Source organism: Coenobita brevimanus, chromosome 71, assembly GCF_032717465.1.
Source record: "Coenobita brevimanus isolate Jiangsu-jjx chromosome 71, ASM3271746v2, whole genome shotgun sequence".
Classification (NCBI taxonomy): Eukaryota; Metazoa; Arthropoda; class Malacostraca; order Decapoda; family Coenobitidae; genus Coenobita; species Coenobita brevimanus.
Window position 1 is genome coordinate 37,449,490 of NC_137024.1, and position 19,335 is coordinate 37,468,824.

Below are 19,335 nucleotides of genomic sequence, written 5' to 3' on the forward strand. Positions count from 1 at the left end.
CTTGAAATCATGGCTGGGGAGTCGCTGATAACATTTCTCGACTCCGACTCTGACTCTAGAAATTTTACAAGTATGACTGAACCGACTTAAGTATATACTGCACTAATAATATGGAACATGGACATGATGCAGGTAAAAGAATATTATTCATGAACTTTGACAGATGAAATTCTTAAATCTTTATTTTAAATTCTCTACTTATAATGCTTGCATTACAACAAATAAACTGTTATAGAGTAAAAGTCCTCTCATTCGGCATCTGATCTTAAGATATTTCAGGTCTTTCAGTGGTCTTCATATATAGTCCCATTACGAAAGTTCTCTGATCTTCTGGCACATATGCTGAGCCGATTGGGACTCGCAACAGGGTCGCCAGCTCACCACTGGCACCTGTGCACCTGTAGTTGCCAATCTGACGCCACTGGTGCTAGATCTTGCACTTTACATAATAATTTAGTGCGTTTCATAATAATTTAGTGCCAATAAACATTAAATATTCTTCTATATCTAGTGCTTTTTAAAGTCCAATTTAGTGCAAAAATTTGAACAGTTCATCTACAGCTCAGCACATTTTAAAGTTGAGCTTCGCACTTTTGAAGATTTCAGCTTGCCAACAGTGGATGCACTGTCGGCCACCATGACTCACGAGTGTCTGGCTTTGTGAAAGGGACCTTTCGAAAGTTTGGAAACTTTGTCATGCTATTTTAGATTGTGCATACGTAAAGACACCTAGGTTAGGGTGAGTACATGCGTACGACATCATTAAATACATTAAATTTAAGTAGCTTATTACATATTTAGTGTTTAGGGTTGACCAATAATACTTTCTAGACACTGTGCTTGCATTGGGGTGACTGACCATGATTGCTAGAAACTTTCTGGCAGGTTTTTCCGGTCATTTGGCAGTTTCTGCTCTTTCGGTATCTGCTTGGTCCCAAAAATTCCGAATGAGAGGACTTTTACAGTACATGGTTGTACAGTCATCTCGCCTAAAGTGCACCTTCGCAAAGTGTGTCTCACCTAATGTGCAACAGGGGCCGACAATAATTATTTAGAAAATGTGTTTGCTACTTGCAATGTTCAATGGGCAAGAAAAATTGAGGCAAATACGGTATTCTCACACAACTCGCGAGCATAATTTGTAGCATGTGATCGGTAAGGGTGGGGCTGGTCAGTATGTGTGATGGGGTGCAGCTGGTGTGTGAGTGAGTGGCGGCCACAGCAGCAGGATGGTGACATAATGTCTGTAGTGGCTGACATGGACTTTGAGGGTTTCCTGGTGCAGCAACAGGCAGCACCTAACCTACTGCAAACTAAGATGTGCATTCCATAAAACTGGCCACACAATATTGTGCTCTAAGAGCATTCGTCAATCACAGGCGCAATCATCACCAGGTTGCCATTTGTTTTCTTTCATTACTAAATGTGCGGCAATTAGGTAATGAAAAATTCAATCGGTAATGATTCAGAATGATTCATTACCAAAAGGATTTTTCACAAGTATGAGTGTACCGAGGATGGAGACGGTGGATTATCTTTTTTTTCTTTTAATGCAAGAAAGAAGGAACCAAAGGCTAAGAGCTCACAAAGTGTTCCTTCCAAGAAAAAAAAAACAATACAAAAGAGAGCCAAAAACCCCTCCAGTAGTGATGAGAGTGATACTGAGGCACGGGATGAGGCCCCGTGCAGAACAGCTGTAAGTGTTTTGATTTCTGCTTCTGTGGTACGGCCCCGGGTACCACAACAACAATTTGCATGATCTACCCTCTGTACAATGCTGGTAAAGTCCTGAATTTTCAAAATAAATATACAGTATTACTCTTGCATGTTTCTATTGTAAGTTTTCCTTTTGCATTTTAGTTAGGGATAAGTATTGGTGAATCAACATACGAAAATTCAGGACGTGTCACCCATAAAGCCATTTTAACATGGGATCCTATGCTTCGCAAAGTGCAAATTTATAAAGTGCGATGGGCTGTGTTGCCCATATTCTTGCACTTTACGCGAGATGACTGTATACCATATTTGCTGGTGTATAGGGTGACTCTTTAACCTTGTCAAATAATGCCCAGACTTGGGGGTCGTCCTAAATGCTGGGTATAAGATCCTAACCTCTACATCCTGTGGTTATGGGATCCACAGGCATGATAGGGAACACTGCCAAACAATCACCTTGACCCATGTTTCCCTGAATATAGTACATATACTGTCAAAAACTGTTGAAATTACTAATATCATCATTAAACACAACTTGTTTTCCATATGATGGCAAATTTTTATAAAAAAATAACTCCGAGGATACAGCCATGAGGACATAATAAGAATGAGTAACCTGCTAAGCCCACGCCTTGAACACCATCATGTGTCTCGGCAGCGACTGGCTGGGTTGTTTACAAATTATCACAGCGCAGAGTTGCTAAATCTGAAGCAGGGCTCATTACCAAGTGCTAAAAAACAGTGACAGTGCTGTTATTGCTGGTGGATTGACTTCAGTCCTACAACCACTTGATGTCTGAATAAACCGTTCAAAGACTGAATCCTTGAGCAACGGAATGAGTGGATGATCAATGGTAAAAAGTCGTATACAACTGGTGGGAATATGCGTGCTCCAGGTCTGGATGTGCTGGGTGATTTTATTATCAAGGCATGGAATAATATTTCTGTGGAAACAGTCATCAACTCTTTCAAAAAATGTGGAATACCCAATTCGGTGGATGGCATAGATGACATTTTGTGGGCGGATGAGGAAGAGGAAGCTGATGCCGAAGCTACACTTTTGAATTCTGAGTCTGATCCTTATGATGAAGAACTGCAAACTTTAACCCAGGATGAAGCTGATGAACTGATGATGTCAGATGTGGATGATGCTGATTTTGAAAGTTTTTAACCACTGACAGTTGATGTGAAGAGTTTAATAAAATGTAACTTTCTTTAGCCTATGGTATAAAATTCACGGTAACATGATTTTAAGTTTTTAATACAGTATGAACTTATACTTGAATTCTAAATGCATAATCCATTTTGGTATTGGAGGTGGCACATGCACCCTAGATAGCCTGTAAAACCCATAGAAGAAGCTGGTTTAAAGTAAAACCTAGCCAAAGGCTGTGCTGCTTAGCAACGCATTATTAGTATCACTTCAGTGGTCAGTGGGAAGAGTGATAAAGGTCTGGGGTTACTGGGGCTGCAAGCTCCCAGTGTCTAAAGAGTTGGGGCTCGTCTTATGCACAGAGTATACCTCAAAACCCACATTTTGTATGGAAATATTGGGAGTAGTCTTATACACAGGTCAGCCTCATACACTGGCAATACGGTATAAACTGAATAAACTAATGAAAAGATATGACTGATGCCATTTCAGAATCAAAAAGCTCAGAGTCAGAGTTGTGGGAATTTTACCAACTCCGACCAAAAGCAGATGACTCCACAACTCTGACTCCACAACCCTGCTTGAAATATCTTAGAATTTTCACATGTTTTTCTCTGTTATGTTGCAAACACAAGATCCGCTTACCCTCTACAATACCAATCATTTTTCAATTTATCACTTACTAGGCATCATAATTATGATGCCTTGCCAGATTTTCACAATACCTGTAATTTCTTTCATACTCCTTAACAAACATATTCAAAAATACCACCTTTACCTTAGGACTCAGGTACAACCACTGCCTTTTTCATATACTCTAACAAGGTTAACTGGGTATAAGTAACTCCAGCAACAACATAAAGATGAACATTACCTTGATATCTGTGGGAGGTTCAATGGGTGCAGCAGGCAGTGTGCGCACCTCCACACTGCTGTCACTCCATCCACTTGCACCAATGTCATTGGTGGCTTGTAACCGGAACTTATATGATGTAAAAGGCTTCAGATTCTGTACTGTGTAACTGTTGCCTGAATAATGTATTCTCTCTTGAATACTCTGCCACCCACTACTGTCCTCAGTGTACTGAACGGTGTAATACCTATTAAAGATAATGCAATAAGTATTTATGACTACGGGCCATTTTCACACTCATCCCCAATGCAGTCCCCAACAGCCTTCTTGCCTCTGAACACACGTTTTCGCTTTCACAGTCACCCCCAAACCAGCCTTCCGAGGCCTCTGTTGGGGACAGCATTCTGGACATCTCAAACAAATTAACAGACCATTCTTGGGAAGCCTGGAGCCTCCCCAACAGATGATCCCGAAAGTAAGTAAAATAATAATTATGTGTAACATCTTTTCACAAATATTTCAATATTAGATACCCAATGTAATACTGTACTGCTGAAATAAATATCACACCTGGTATTGAAAAAAAAAAATTGTGTTTGACTACTTTTATGAGACTTTCTACTATGTGTCCGAATACTAGCCTTTCGCAGACTGGTGGAGGCTCCACAACAAATGGACCCGAAAGGAATACGAGAATCGTTGTCTAATGCACATTTTCATAAAAATTCTAATATCTGATGCCAAATGTAAAGGTTGATATAGCTATCACCTCGTTTAGAAAAAAACATGTTCATGTACTAATACTATATCCATTAATAAACCACACCATCTCTCATTAGATGTTATTATACATGTTACTTCTTCATGGTTATTTTTACTTAAGCCTTTTTTACAATATATAGCATTCATCACAATTCAGCTTACTTCCGATTTCAAGTAGAAGTGTGGTGAGGTTGCTATTAGTTAGCTCTTCATTCCGATGACGTTTCCTATTCATTATTTTTGCTACCTTCTTACAAATAACTTCACTCCTGAATATATTAGTAAGAACTGCGTGAAGTGGATTTTACAGCCACATTATTCATCACATTCATTACATTCCAGTTTCTAAAATTACTCAACATATGGAAAGTGCTGGGTTAGGTGTCTTTTTCTTCTATAAGTTTACTTCATTCATGCTTTCGCCAGAAGAACTACCAATACTACTGCATCAACACAGGCAGACATCCCCATGTTAGCAAGCTCCTGAAAGCCATTCGGAGTGACTGTAAAATCCATTGATGCTTTTGGTTCGGGCTCAACACATGCTCGGGCCCGGAAGGTTAGGGAGACTGTGAAAATGGCCCTACAATTACACTTGCTTCTTCTAAATTATGAGTGTGCTGCATATAAGTGATTTACAGATTTAGCACTAAGACTACTGAAGAAAATAAAAATAAAAGCATGCATCATGATCACAGCAAAATACTGGTCAGGTATACTCATCAATATTTCAAATAAAAGTACTATTTATAATTTCTTCTTCACTTCTGTGACTTCAAAAGTAAAACAAAATGGAATGTATTAAGAATAAAAATACTGGTTACCACATATAATTCTATGTTATACTACTACTCTCACTGAAGTAATCAGGCAGTGTGTGCGATGTGGGCCTGTAGATTTACCATCAGAATGTCAGCATGAATCACCATCATCATGATTCAACCTGAAATCTTGATGGAAAATCACGCTCCTCATGGGGCAACGCTGGATTAGATGATGAATGAATGAATGGATGAATTTCAGGTTGATCTTAAAAACTCCGTCTGCCTGCTGGATGCTTTATTTAGAGCTTAGATGTTACATCCCCAGTGTGTTGCTGATCTCTAACTCTCATACAATCTTTCAGAGCACAGGTAGAGAGTTTCCTTTGCGTGTGTTGCCCAGTGCCATGAGTACACTGTTTACAGATAAAACTGTCTCTCCAGCAGAATTTGCAAGAGATCTGCTGGCCTCAGCCTGACTCAGGAAGTTCACAGATGTATCAGTGACAAACATCTGGCTGCTTATTCTACATCATCATCATCATCTAATCCTGTGTTGCCCCATGAGAAGCGTACGAGCCTGGGGCTAGGCAAGTTGGTCCTGACATTTAGCTAACCCATACTGCACTAGGGACATAGATATACATCCATCCATCATCCAATCCTACATTGCCCCATGAGGAGTGTAGGAGCCCGGGGCTAGGTAGTTGGTCCTGACATTTAAGATGAGAGTGACAAGCCTCACTTATCCTTGAGTGGTATTACATGAGCAATCAACCCCAACCACCTCTTGGATATAATTGGATATAAACCTTCACCGGCTCAATCCGATTGGAGCGCAATAATTACCCACTAAACCACCAGGCGCCAAAATTTGGTTTTATGGTTACCACCCACCATAGTAAATGGTTTCCTGGTGCACAGGAAACCATTTGGCTTGTCACTCAGTGCAGAGTCACCCACAGGCTGAAGGAAGTGGAAAGAATGAAGGAAAGAAAGACAGAAGAGGGAGTGTAAAGTCACCCATAGGCAGAAGGACAAGGAAAGAATGAAGGAAAGAATGACAGAAGAGAATGGAAGGAAAGAAGGATGGAAAGGAAAGGGCAGACACCTGAGAGCAGCACTACATCAATTGAATGGATGGTGAGTGCCCCCACCTAGCTCACTTAGCAAAAAAAAAAAAAAAAAATCCAAAATTTGTTCACAGGCTCACAGCCACTCTGCTCTCTCAGTAACCTCAATCATTTCGAGTGGCACCAACCTGACTATTCAACCAATTTTCTGGCTTTGGTGATTACTTTTATTAGTACCAGGGATCTTATAATTGATGTATTAAGCCAATTTAGCCAGAAAAAAAAAAAAAATGAAAATTGGCCAGCACTGAGGGGTATGTTCCCCCCCCCCAGCACGGTATGGGATAAAATGAGAGCAACCAGCCTCACACGTCCCTGAGTGGTATTACGTTAGCAATAAACCCCAACCACCCCTTGGATATAAACTTGCACAAGCTCAATCAAATTGGAGCGCCTTAATTACCCACTAAACCACCAGGCACCATAATTTGATTATATGGTTGCCACCCAGCATAGTAAATGGTTTCCTGGTGTACAGGAAACCATTTGGCTTGTTACTCAGTATGGAGTCACCCACAAACAGAAGGAAGAGGAAAGAATGAAGTGACGAAAGACAGAAGAGGAAGGAAAGAAAGAAGGAAGGAAGAGAGGAAAGGGCAGTCACCAGACAGCAACACTACAACTGTACATAAGATGGAGATGGAGACTGTAAAACATACATTACACTATAACTCACCTAATTGGGGCAAAGCCATCCCTGCCAGGGTTCCAGGAGAATGTGATGGATGTGGCGGTGATCTGCGAGTGTGAGACTGAAGGTCGTGAAGGTGGTGCAGGAAGTTCTCGGTTATTGGTGGTATAAACAGGGGCTTGTAATGCCTCTCCATAGCCCAGACGGGTTCGTGCACTAACTAGAAACATGTAGTAACTCTCTGGCTTCAGCTCAACAGCTCTGTAAACACCAGTGAGCCATTCTTTGATCATCAGCATTATCGTCCCAACCCTAATTCTCACCTAAGAATTAAAAAAAAAAAAAAAGGGGTGGGGGGCAGGGAGGGGAAGCATAGAAGTGATAAACTATAAAGAATAACTAAACAATATGCCTAGTGAAATGGGCCACACAGTCATTCACATATCATCTAAATCCTCAAAATCTTGTTCCATCTCACAACCACAAACCATTCACACATACAGTATGGAAGGGGTCATAAAAGAGATACAAGGTAGGACAGTGGATGTTGGAGCAACCCTAATTCGAGATGGCAGTGTTTGGAAATGCCCTGGACTGTTCTTTGCAGATGATATTGTATTGTTAGGTGAAGACAGAGGGAAACTGCAAGGCTTGGTGAACAAATTTGGGAGTGTGTGTAAGAACGGAATGTAGGGAAGAGTAAAGTTATGGTCTTCGAGCGAGGTGAAGCCACTGAATGTACAGTGAGGCTGGATGAGGAGGAAAAGGAAAATGTGAGTGCATTTAAGTGCTTAGGTAGTGTGATGAATAAGGATGGAAGTTTAGAGCATAAAGTGCTTGAAAGAGTACAATTTTTCATCATCATCCAATCCTATGTTGCCCCATGAGGAGCATAAGGGCCTGGGGCTAGGCAAGTTGGTCCTGACACTTAAGATGAAAGTGACCAGCCTCACTCATCTTTGAGTGGCATTACGTGATCAATAGACCCCAACCACTCCTTGGATATAAGCCTTCACTGACTCAATCTGATTGAAGCGCTGTAATTGTCCACTAAACCACCGAGCGCCAAAATTAGGTTATATGGTTAACACCCTGCATAATAAATGGTTTCCTGGTGTACAGGAAACCATTTGGCTTGTCACTCAGTGTAGAGTCACCCACACACAGAAGGAAGAGGAAAGAATGAAGGAAAGAAAAACAGAAGAGGTAATGTGAAGTCACCCACTGGCAGAAGGATGAGGAAAGAATGAAGGAATGAAAGACAGAAGAGCATGGAAGGAAAGATGGATGGAGGAGAGGAAAGGGCAGACACCCGAGAGCAGCACTACATGGAGTTGCTGGTTCTATGAATGCAGTGATAAAGAACAGGGAAGTGAGGATGAAGTAAAAAAGTCACTGCACGACAGTATTGTAATACCAAGTCTGACATATGGAGGTGAAGCTTGGATCTTGTTGGCATGATGCAAGTCAAGAATGTGAGCAGTGGCAATGAGTCATCTGAGAGGAGCAAGCAGAGTTACATGGAGAGACAGACTAACAAATAAGGAAGTGAAGGAGAACTATGGTGTGGATGTGGATGTGACAGAAAGCGTTAAAAGAAATACACTGAGGTGGTTTGGCCATGTGGAGAGGATGGAGAGCGAGAGACTAATGAGGAGAGTGTATGCGAGTGAGATGGAGGGGTGGAGAGGGAGGAGGGGGCTGAGGATGTGATGCAGGGATGGAGTGGAGAAGTACTGTATATGAGAGAGGGAAGTGTGAGCTGGGGGCAGGGCAGTGAAGTGGCAATGGACAAAGCAACATGTAGGCAATTTGTCTGAGGCCACCCCTTATGGGATTGAGGTGTGTGGCAACACAGACAGAATGACATACAGTATTATGTACGTTTTTCTCCTCAGGCACCTTTACATAGGGATACCAATATAACTGGAGCTGTCTAGTTATACATCTGTTAATTCCCTCCCTATCCCCTGGAAAGAGGATAGTGAACTGCAGCAGGACAATATTGGCTGAGCCCAGGGCCAATCCACAACACCTGTATTTCACAAGAAACTGTGGGAGACAGCAATTCCATCATTTACCACAATAAAAAATGATGCAATCCTTTTTATCAGCTTCTCTATACATATTTCTACAGTAATGTAAGATCTAAACAAATCCTTGACTATGGTATTTACATTACAGTTACTTTTTTCAAAGTAAATATATGCAGCCCTCATAATAAACACAACTGAATTTCACAAGTTTGCTATAATTCCAGTGTCTACAGAAAGTTACTGATCAATTTTAAAAATGTTATCTTAAAAATACACAAATTATGTTATTATGATTAAGACTCTGCCTGAGTTGAAATGTTCTTATACTGGTTTATTCACTACAGCAGGAGAGAAAAATGACTGCTGTTGAAGAAGTTACCATCCAATCTGATTAAAAACGGAACTCTTTTAAACCTCTCTGCATTATGACTTTTCCTTTCTGCCACCAAACAATTTTATTCAGCTCAAGATAAACTTCCTGGTGTGGATATGGAACTATGAAATTATCCATCCTGCTAGATACTTTCTGATTACTGTAATCCAGACAGATGTCAAAATTCTTGCAAGGCACTGCAAAAATGCCAGAAAACTAAATTGGAGGGCTATTGTTGTTGATGGTTAACCCCGGTCTGGCTGGCCAAACAGACTCAGTGGCCCATGGGGTCTCCCCATATGTACCTTTCATCACTGATGCTTTGTCAGCTTTAGTGTGGCATGTGCTGTGTAGTGCTCCATTATATGAGTCATGTTGTGTACTGTAGGCCTATTCTACAAGCAGAGCCTGTGTCATCTGTGATTCTACCCATCCAGAATCTAAATTGGTAACTGTGGAAGACTGGGTGATGTCCTGGCTGATCAGCTCTAATTTAAGGATGCCTCTGATGGATGAATGCCAGGAGAAGGACTTGTAATGCAATGTTTTGAATGAAGTGTTGTGTTGCCCTGCACATGAAATGAGTATGTGGGTGTTTCTTCACTGCTGGTGTTGGAATGTCTGGAAGTGGGATGTTACTGTTGTGTTGTGTCGCTTGGTTATATAATGACAAAAGTGTTGTGTGTGAGCAAAGTCTGCCATGTGGAATTGTGAGCCTATTATATCAAGATATTCTCAAACAGAGGATTTTAGTTTAAAAGTGTAAGTGAGCTGTGGGAATGGTTCTGGTGCAGCCAGTGATGATGCATAGAGCATTATACTGTATGGTTTGCAAGGTGTTATGGTGAGTGTTGAAAAGGATGAGATCCCATCCAACGACATCACTGATCTAATATATTGTTTGTTGAGTAGGCAGAGTGTTTCTTTTTGTTGGCTCAAATCTGTCCTTATTAATGCCTTGAAGGTGCTGAGTTTGGGAGTGCACTGCCTCTTGATGTCTTGCATGTGGTGCTTGAAGGTTAGTCCAGTGTCATTTGTCATTCCAAGGATATTAATTTAGTGTGTGTGTGGCACATGCACATTATGTATGATGTTAAGGGTGTGCATGGGCTTATGACTCCTCCTGGTGATGAGTGTGGTGGTGGATTTGGCTGCAGCAGTCATCAACCTGCTGTCACTGACCCATGCCTGAAGTGTGTTCAGGTAGTCTTATTGCAGTGTATAGGCTATGTCTGTGATATGATGTGGGAATGTTTTGGTAATGTCATCTTCATATGAGGCAGTGTTTATGGGCAGCTGGGATATACAAATATCATGCATTTATAGGATGAAGAGTGCATGTGAAAGAAAGGAGCCCTGTGGAGCTCCATATTGGAAGTTTTGTGTTTGTGATGCCATGGAGTGAAAAACACGTCTCCTAGACAAGTAGTCGGCAAGCCAGCATTTAGCACTGTTCTTCATGTTTGTGATGTAGATTCTGGTGATTAGTTTGTACTAGAGGCAAAGCAAAACGCCAAATAATCTCTGTTACAGCCTACTGCCCAAGAATAACTTACTTATATGTGCGATCAGTTGGTCCAAACTCCAATGTGTTGTTGAGGTCTGTGTTGTCAGCCAGATGGTAGACGATGGAGTATGCTGTGATCTCTCCATTGGGTTCCTCAGGCACGTCCCAGATGATACGTGCATAAGTGAACGACACATCAGGGAATGAGATTTCAGAGGGAGGGCCAGGAACTGAAAGTAATATTGTCCCATCATAAGTCTGGAATATCACACATATGGCATATATAGACTCTAATTAACTGTTGGATAGCTTGGAACAATGTGCTAATAAGTGGACAAAAACTTCTTAAATACACCCATATCCCATCTTCTAGCAGTGTTGTGTACCAGTGGGAGTATTCGGTCAGCGTGTATGTCGGATATTGAAACAATTTTCCCCATGAGATACTGAAGAAAAGCCAGAGATGTGTTCCAGGTCCAAACCCAACTCTCATTTACCTTAATCAATAGAGACTGACACGGAAACACCATAGGTAATGTTAATATCCTCATAAACAATGCTATTGCTACAAAATGAGACATCAAACATCACATGCAGGAAGGTAAGGTGGGTGGGACATGCGGTGGAGATGCTTCTGGGCAACTGACATGCAGGCAGCTGGCAGTACACCAAGCAGGGTTGGGGGTGGGCAAGGGGAAGGGGAGGGAGACAAGCAGGGGAGGGGGAGGGTAGGGGGACTGGAGGGAGACAGGCAGAGGAGGGGGAGGGTGGGGGGACTGGAGGGAAACAAGCTGGAGTGGGGGAGGGAGACAAGCAGGGGAGAGGGAGGGTTGGGGGAACTGGAGGGAGGCAAGCTGGAGTGGGGGAGAGAGACAAGCAAAGGTGGAGGAGGGTGGGGGGACAGTGAAGGAGATAAGAAAGTCAAATTGCCCTACTTCTCCCCCCACCCAGTCTCACTCACTCACTCACTCTCTTGCTGATTCACTCTCTCACTCACTCTCACTGACTCACTCTCTCATTCACTCTCACTGGCTCAGTCTCTCATTCACTCTCACTGACGCACACTCTCATTCACTCAGTGATTCTCTCTCTCTCTCTCTCTCTCTCTCTCTCACACACACACACACACACACACACACACACACACACACACACACACACACACACACACACACAACCTGGACACTGCTTGCTGGCTCATTGGTAAAACTCTCGCCTACCATCTGCTAAGATGGGGGTTTGCGCCTTGCTCAGGATGCGAAAAGTTTCACTGGCGACGCGGGTGGTCACTGTCCTCCTTGAGCAAGAGGATGGGTGTGTGCGTGTGTGAAGGTCAAGGCTTTGCCCTTAGATAGGACTATATGAGCTCTCAGCTTGCTTCCAGGAGGGTAAAATTCTGCTGTTCACAACCATCATGTGATCCTGACTGACCCGGTGAATTACACACACACACACACACACACACACACACACACACACACACACATACACTCGGGACACATGCTGAGGTGGGGTTGGATGGGGGAATGGGGAGTTAGATAGCCGGGGGTGGGGGAGGACGTCGGGATGTACAGGGAGATACGCCTGGCAATGCTGAGCGTGGTGGGGGATGGAGGAGGATGAAGGGAGAAGAGAGGAGATGGAGGGAGGACAGGGAGAGCCATGTGCACCACCACATCCTGTTCAGACATGCTTGTTTCAAACCTAGGGAGGGGTGGAGTGTTCAGACTAGTGAATCAATGGCTGTTCTGATTGTGGGAATGTTCCCCCATTTCATTTGTTCAGTCTAGTGAATCTTCCGTTATCGATGCATCGGAAATCGGGGTATGGGTGTACAGCAAACCCTCACTATAAAAGACTACTTGGGGGAAAGACAGGTTTGATAAAGCCAATACAGTAGTTCAATGAATCCGAGGGTTCCCCTCACTTCCCTCAGGTTGTAATTCAAGCACATGTCTGGAAATAAATAAGTACATATTTTAGTACTAAAAAACTACACCCATTTTACATTAACTTGGCTGATAATTTTGCCAATTGCAGCTTATTTCACATCCTTGTGACAGCACTTCTTCATGACTTGTACAGTATTACTATAACCTGTTGTTATAACCCAGCAATCAGAATGAGTAGAGGGCAACTTCAGGACAGGTTAGAGCAAAAAAAGGTAGGAAACATATGTACTGTCCACTCTTCCTGCAGAGATGGCTGTACATTGCCTACACTGCCAAGTATCTTGTAGGCTGTACAATTAGAGAACTGTCATTCACTGTCACTGTCGGCAAAGATAACTTCTAGTGGCTTGTGTCAAGTCTGGCATACAAAGTCCCCAGGAGCTGGGAGTTAGGGTCTTCAACGCTGTATGAGGTCTGTTCAGAAAGTATACGACCTCATTTTTTTCCCCTCACCAACCAGTTCAAGGACAGAGGCTGGGCTTTGTGTGGCCCAGTGCAGGATCATCGTGCAAATACATGATTTTTAATGCCAGATGCCACAAGTGACTCAGTGGCTGTCAGTCAGTCTGTCTTCATGGTCGTGCACCTTACGTTTGTCGTGTTCCCACCCCCATCACAATGACCAAAAAAGTCGAACAATGTTACTGCATCAAACTTTGCCAAAAACTAGGTGATACCCATCTTGAAACTATCAGGATGATCCAGCAAGTTTGGGGGAAAGAAGCCATGAAGGTAACATGAATAAAGAAGTAGTACAATCGCTTCATTCTCTTAACGTAGTGCTGCCTACTTCTTCCTGAACCTTCATCGTTTTTCTGTGCCTGCCCTCCTTTCTTCCTATTTCTCCCATCTTTCCTGTTGCTTCTTATTGCTCTTCTTTCCTTTTCAGTTGGCTTTACATTGAGTGACAAGCTTAATGGTTTCCTGTAAGCCAGGAAACCATTTACAACACTGGGTGGTAACCATATAACTAACCCATACATACTCCCTACGTGACAACATGTGAGTTAGTGGAAGGTTAGTGCCCCTCCCCATAAAACAACTAACTCATAGGCAAACGGTCACCCTTTACGGAATTACGGTGTCTGACTGTAGACAGACAGATAGACAATCGCTTCAAAAATAGCCAAAAGTTAGTTGAGAGCAATCTACATCCTGGGAGGCCATCAACAAGTAGAAGTGCTAAAAATGTGAAGAAAGTCTGCAACTTGGTCATGAAAAATCTTTGGTAGACTGTCAGAGAAACTGCTAATGAAACTGGAATCAATGATGGATCAGCGTACGAAATATTAATGGATGATTTGGGCATGCGAAGAGTTGCTGCCAAGTTCGTTCCGAAGCTCCTTTCACGTGAACAACAAGCTCTGTGGTTGAGCGCTGCTCAAGACATTGGAATGTGCAAATTGTGATCCAGACTTTCTGAAGACTTTTATCATAGGAGATGAGACTTGAGTGTCTGGGTACAATCCAGAAACCAAAGCACAGTTATCCCAGTGCAAGCATGCAGGGTTGCCTCAGCCAAAAAAAGCATGAAAGGTCCGCAGCAAGGTGAAATGCATGTTTACAATTTTTTTTTCGAATACTGTGCTGTTGTGTATCAAGAATATGCTCCAGAAGGTTGGACTGTCAACAAACATTACAACCTCAACGTTATCCACTGTCTGTGTTACACAGTTCGGCAGAAGAGATCAGACTTATGGAAAACGGCAAGTTGGAAGCTGCACCATGACAATGCCCCTGCCCATTCTTCTTAACTTATTCAGGAATTTTTGGCCAAGTACAACATCCCACAGGTCCAGCAGACTCCCTGCTCACTCAACATGGCTCTGTGCAATTTTTGGTTATTCTCTAAACCCAAAACTCCAATGATGGGTTTCCGATTAGAGATGAGATCATGACGAATGCACCGAAGCACCTGCGGAAGATACTGATAACTGACTTTGAAAAATGTTTCAGGCACTGGAAAGAACACTAGGCTACATGCGTCAAGTCAAAAGGGGCCTACTTTGAGGGGAAATAGTGTCCTGGCTAGACAGGTTAGCTATTCATTTTTTTAGAGCCTAAGCTTGGACATTTTCTGAACAGACCTCATAGTGCTGGATCCTGAGACTATGTAAAGGCTGGCTGAGAAAGCTGATGTTGTAGACACAGTGGTCTCTGACTCAGTCCAGAGCCTCTTGGCAGCAGGAGAGGGCATAGGCTTGAAAAATTGGGTAATTTTAGGCTGGATATTCCTTAGCTGCTGCTGCTGCATGAACTCCAGCCTCATGAGTTGCATGACCTCATAATGTTGAGCAAGAGGTCCTTCAAGTCTGTCTACAATGGTCAGGATTGTGTCTGTATTATCAATGCCTGCAGCTACAGATGGTCCAGGTACCTCCTCTTTCCCCTCTTGTCTGCCTCCTTTGCTGTCTTGTCTTCCTGTAAGTCTGCTTCAATCCCCTCCTCCATCTGATGATGGTGGCCAGGTACACCAGCACCTCCCTCCAGCCAATCTTGCAGCTACTTCTCACCAAGGTTTCCCTACCCTGCAGCTGCCAACTATTCTGCCATCCTTAGTGGCTCAAACCCCTCAAAATCATGCTGTGGCACAAGAGTCTTCAGGGTTTTGAGGTGTTTGTACCACCCATTCCTAATCGTGGCAAGTGGCTCTCTCTTCCAAACCTTGCCCAGTTGAAGATGGCATCTTTTTTGGTTAATTTCTTGAAACTGTGCAGGGTTTTCTTGCCTCTGGTGTCCTTATAGCCATCCTGGTTGATCCCATGCTCAGCCACAATGAGGCACTGTTGCAGGTAGAGGTTTCTGCAGTGTCTCTTGGCACTCTCTATGACTCCCTGGTCCATGGGCTGGATCATGGCAGTGGTGCTGGGTGGCAGGAACAAGGCCCTGATTCATCCAACATTGCGCAGAGTTTGGTGGAGGAAGGATGGGCTAGTGTACTGTCCAACAGCAGCACTGCCTTCATTTCATCAGGACTGATGCTAAACCTTTTTCAGTGTTGATTCATAGAAGGATTGGAGCAGTGGTGGAGGCAGTCATTAATGATATCCAAGGTAAACCAGAGAGACTTGTTCCCATGGTACTCCAAAGGATGATTGGCCATTACATCCCTGAATGACCTGGGTTGCTTGCTCTTACTTACTGTGACCGACTGTACCTAATGCCAGCCATCAGCATTGGCAGAAGCCAGAATGGAGAGCTGCTCCTTCATTGTTTTATGTCTTCGAGTGCTGCCAATATCTTTGGAAGCCTGGGTGTTTTGAGGAAGAGTATGCCAGAACAGCCCAGTTTCATCTACTTTGTAAATTTGAAACTCAGGCAGGCCCTCTTCCTCCATCAGCTTCACAGGATACAAAATGAAAATCTCCTTAGCATCAACATCAGCACTACGCAGCCACCCGTTATGGCTGTGTCAACAATACCATGGTGCCTCCTCAACCTCCATTACCAATGATCACCACATCTGAAATCTTAGATTTCATGGTGTGCAGCAAGTCTCTATGCTACATGTTGGATGTCCAGGCCATGCACAAGGACACTCTCAGCTCATTCCTACATATACCAATTATACACAGCTTCACTCAGCTTTTCATGCAGCAGCTTCCTGGTCCTACAGTATACACACCCTTCCCTTTCCTGTCACTTTCCACTTTCTTCACTGCCTCCTCCATTATATCTTTAGCCTTCACGATGTCATGATGAATCTTCTTCTTAAGGCCATACTTGAGCATGAGTTCAGTCCTGCTTGTACCTCTCTCATGGGCCTTGATCACCTTGATATTCTCCACAAAGGTAATATTCCATTTCTTTGCTTTTTACAAGATGAGATGCTGGGAGTTTCCTTACTTGAAGTCATTTTTCAAAATCACAGTGGAAAAATACTTGGCAATGTTAACAGACACGAGATGCATATGCAGTTGTCTGAGTGCAACAAAAGACATTGCAAGACTGAAGCCGATCAAATGTGATATCCTGTGTCCACAGACTCTGCTCCCACCCAAACCTACCAAAAGTAGCCTTAAAATTGCCCAATTCATCACCTATTCCTGCCTGCAGATCTCAAACCTAAGCCAAATGGATAAGAGAAACTTTCACCAACCTCAGCAACTGTGTTTTCAGTTGCCCCACGTGCAGGAAGCGGTTTGTTAGGACCGCATGATGTGTCCCATTAATAACCATTGTTTGGTACGGCCAAAAAACAGTTGGGTGGGTTCAGAGGCAGTTAGAATGGCTGTGTGATGCACACCATTTATCAAGCACTGTTTGGTATAGCCAATGAAAGTTTGGTGGGCTCTCAGGCATACAATTCGTCCAAAATCCATTTTATAGAGATTTGCCATAGCGAGGGTCTATTGTACATTAAAGCAAAACTAACGAGATACATTAGTCTAAAACTACTAATTTATTATAGTACGAAGGAAAAGGAGAATCAAGCTCAATACCAACAAACACTACATAAAATTTTTTAACATAAAATAGCTTTACTAACCATCCTCATGGGTCTGTACAAGAAGGGGTGGTGATGACAATGCTCCATCACCCAGCCTGGTGTATGCCAACACTTGTATTGTATACTGGTAATACTTTCGCAGCTGGGTTATTGTTGCAGCAAAAGTAGTGTTGTTTGGGATCACTTTTTCTTGAGGTTTCATGTTCTTTCCTGTTAATCAACAATAAAGTATCATTCTTCAAATCATATCAGTACTACTTATAAAATAAATATTGTATACATTAAAAAGACAATACTTTAAATATTTCATCATCACTGACATCTTACACCCTGCAGGACACCTTCCAACAGAAAAGAGCTGTTATTGACCTAACTCCAGACAACCATATCCCTCTCTCCCTCTATTTTTTAATCTCTCATCTATCGCTTCCTCAACACTGTATGATGGCCTTTTCCTTTTTTTTCTCTCTCTCAATACAAACATTCTTTTCAAAGCAATGCCCTAAATCCCACTTTTCAAGGCATTATTTGGCCCCCTATCTCTGTGTTGTTGTTGTTGTAGTAGCTTTACCCTTATCAGTCTGGGTTAGCAGACCTGTCAGCCACAAGTATGCTACTGCTTCCATGGGGCTGTCCTATAATTTCAGTTCAGTATACCTTTACACAGTGTAGGGATCCAGCACCCCTTGTGGCAGACAGTGTTGGACCAGGATTTGTCCCAAAGTAAGGTGTAGGGAAACATGAGGAGATTTGGCTCCCAGGTGGGGCCGCAGCTGCTATGCATAGCCCCACCATGTGTAGGTTCATCACCAGCACTCCTATCTCTGTGTACTCTTTGAATATGCCCATACCATCCTTTCAGAAGTGATTTAACTTTATTCAGTGATCAGTGCCAGTTTTTCAGTTATTCAGACTATCTGTCCTGTTTATATTTGCAACTATTCTGTAAAACTTTCTATTTTAATAATGCAAAGTATGCACAGTATATTAAAATATAAAATATTATTATGCTAATGTGGTCACTTACAATCTTTATATCAATAAAGGTTAATAAAAGAAAACTAGAAACTTACCAACATACACAACCTTATAACCTTCAATGATTCCATTCTGATGAATTTTAGGGACCTCCTTCCATCTGACCACTATTGTTGTTGATGATGTGGCATTGGCAGTCACTTCATCTGGTCCACTACTGGGCACTGCAAACAAGGCTCTGGTATCAGTTTAAATGTACCTTTAACAAGGTGACTTCTCAGTTATCTTCACACAATATACAGCACTTGTCTCTAGGCCTAAACTTTTCATAATAAATATGAGTTTACATATATTAAATATGGATTTTAATTTTTGGGTGACAAACTATGCTGTACTGTAACCCCTCCATTTGCATGCTAATGCATCATTGAATTTTACTGTACATACTGAACCGTGCATATGGTAGCACTGAAACCCATATTATATTGGTAAACGGAATAATGAAATCCAAAAATGATCCCAAAGTTACCCCTCTGGCCCTTTTGAAAATTATTTATCCTGACCTGATCATACCTAACATTCAGTGTAGTAAACATGCAACCTCTGGGAACATCACTGGGCATTACTGTTCACAGGTATATCAAGCTCATATTGAGTGAATAAGTACTTATATACCAATTTCTTGATTCTTCACATACGAGCACTTGCCAACATCCTGGCCACCTGCTATACTCGATTTTTTTCCAGCTGATGATCCACTTTTTTGAATGTGGCACCTGCGCACTCCTGCTGTGTGATTGGTTGGTTTCAGTTTCATACCTGAAGTATCATATTTATAAAAAACAATTGTACCTTATGTACCATAAATGCTGTTATGCATTGTCATTGTACTATACAAACAGACATGAAACGAGTATGTATCTGTGCTTCACCCAAACAGACAATGAATTTAAGTTAGTTGAATCTGAATTGACATATTTATTGTTGTAAAAGTTGTTGCATCTCCCTATATTTTTTTTTAAATAAACGC

The 19,335-nt window shown here is 42.4% G+C and overlaps 1 protein-coding gene across 1 annotated transcript in view; it reads right to left on the bottom strand.

Annotated features, from left to right (window-relative positions):
• The window catches only part of sdk (sidekick cell adhesion molecule), a 296,130-nt gene that overhangs the window by 114,680 nt on the left and 162,115 nt on the right, over positions 1-19,335 (bottom strand). The window contains exons 16-20 of the mRNA XM_080277849.1: positions 18,401-18,529; positions 17,367-17,537; positions 10,975-11,155; positions 7,055-7,270; positions 3,744-3,969 (exon numbers count right to left, since the gene is read on the bottom strand). Coding sequence (XP_080133975.1) covers positions 3,744-3,969; positions 7,055-7,270; positions 10,975-11,155; positions 17,367-17,537; positions 18,401-18,529 — 923 coding nt within the window. The remainder of the gene's footprint in view (positions 1-3,743; positions 3,970-7,054; positions 7,271-10,974; positions 11,156-17,366; positions 17,538-18,400; positions 18,530-19,335) is intronic.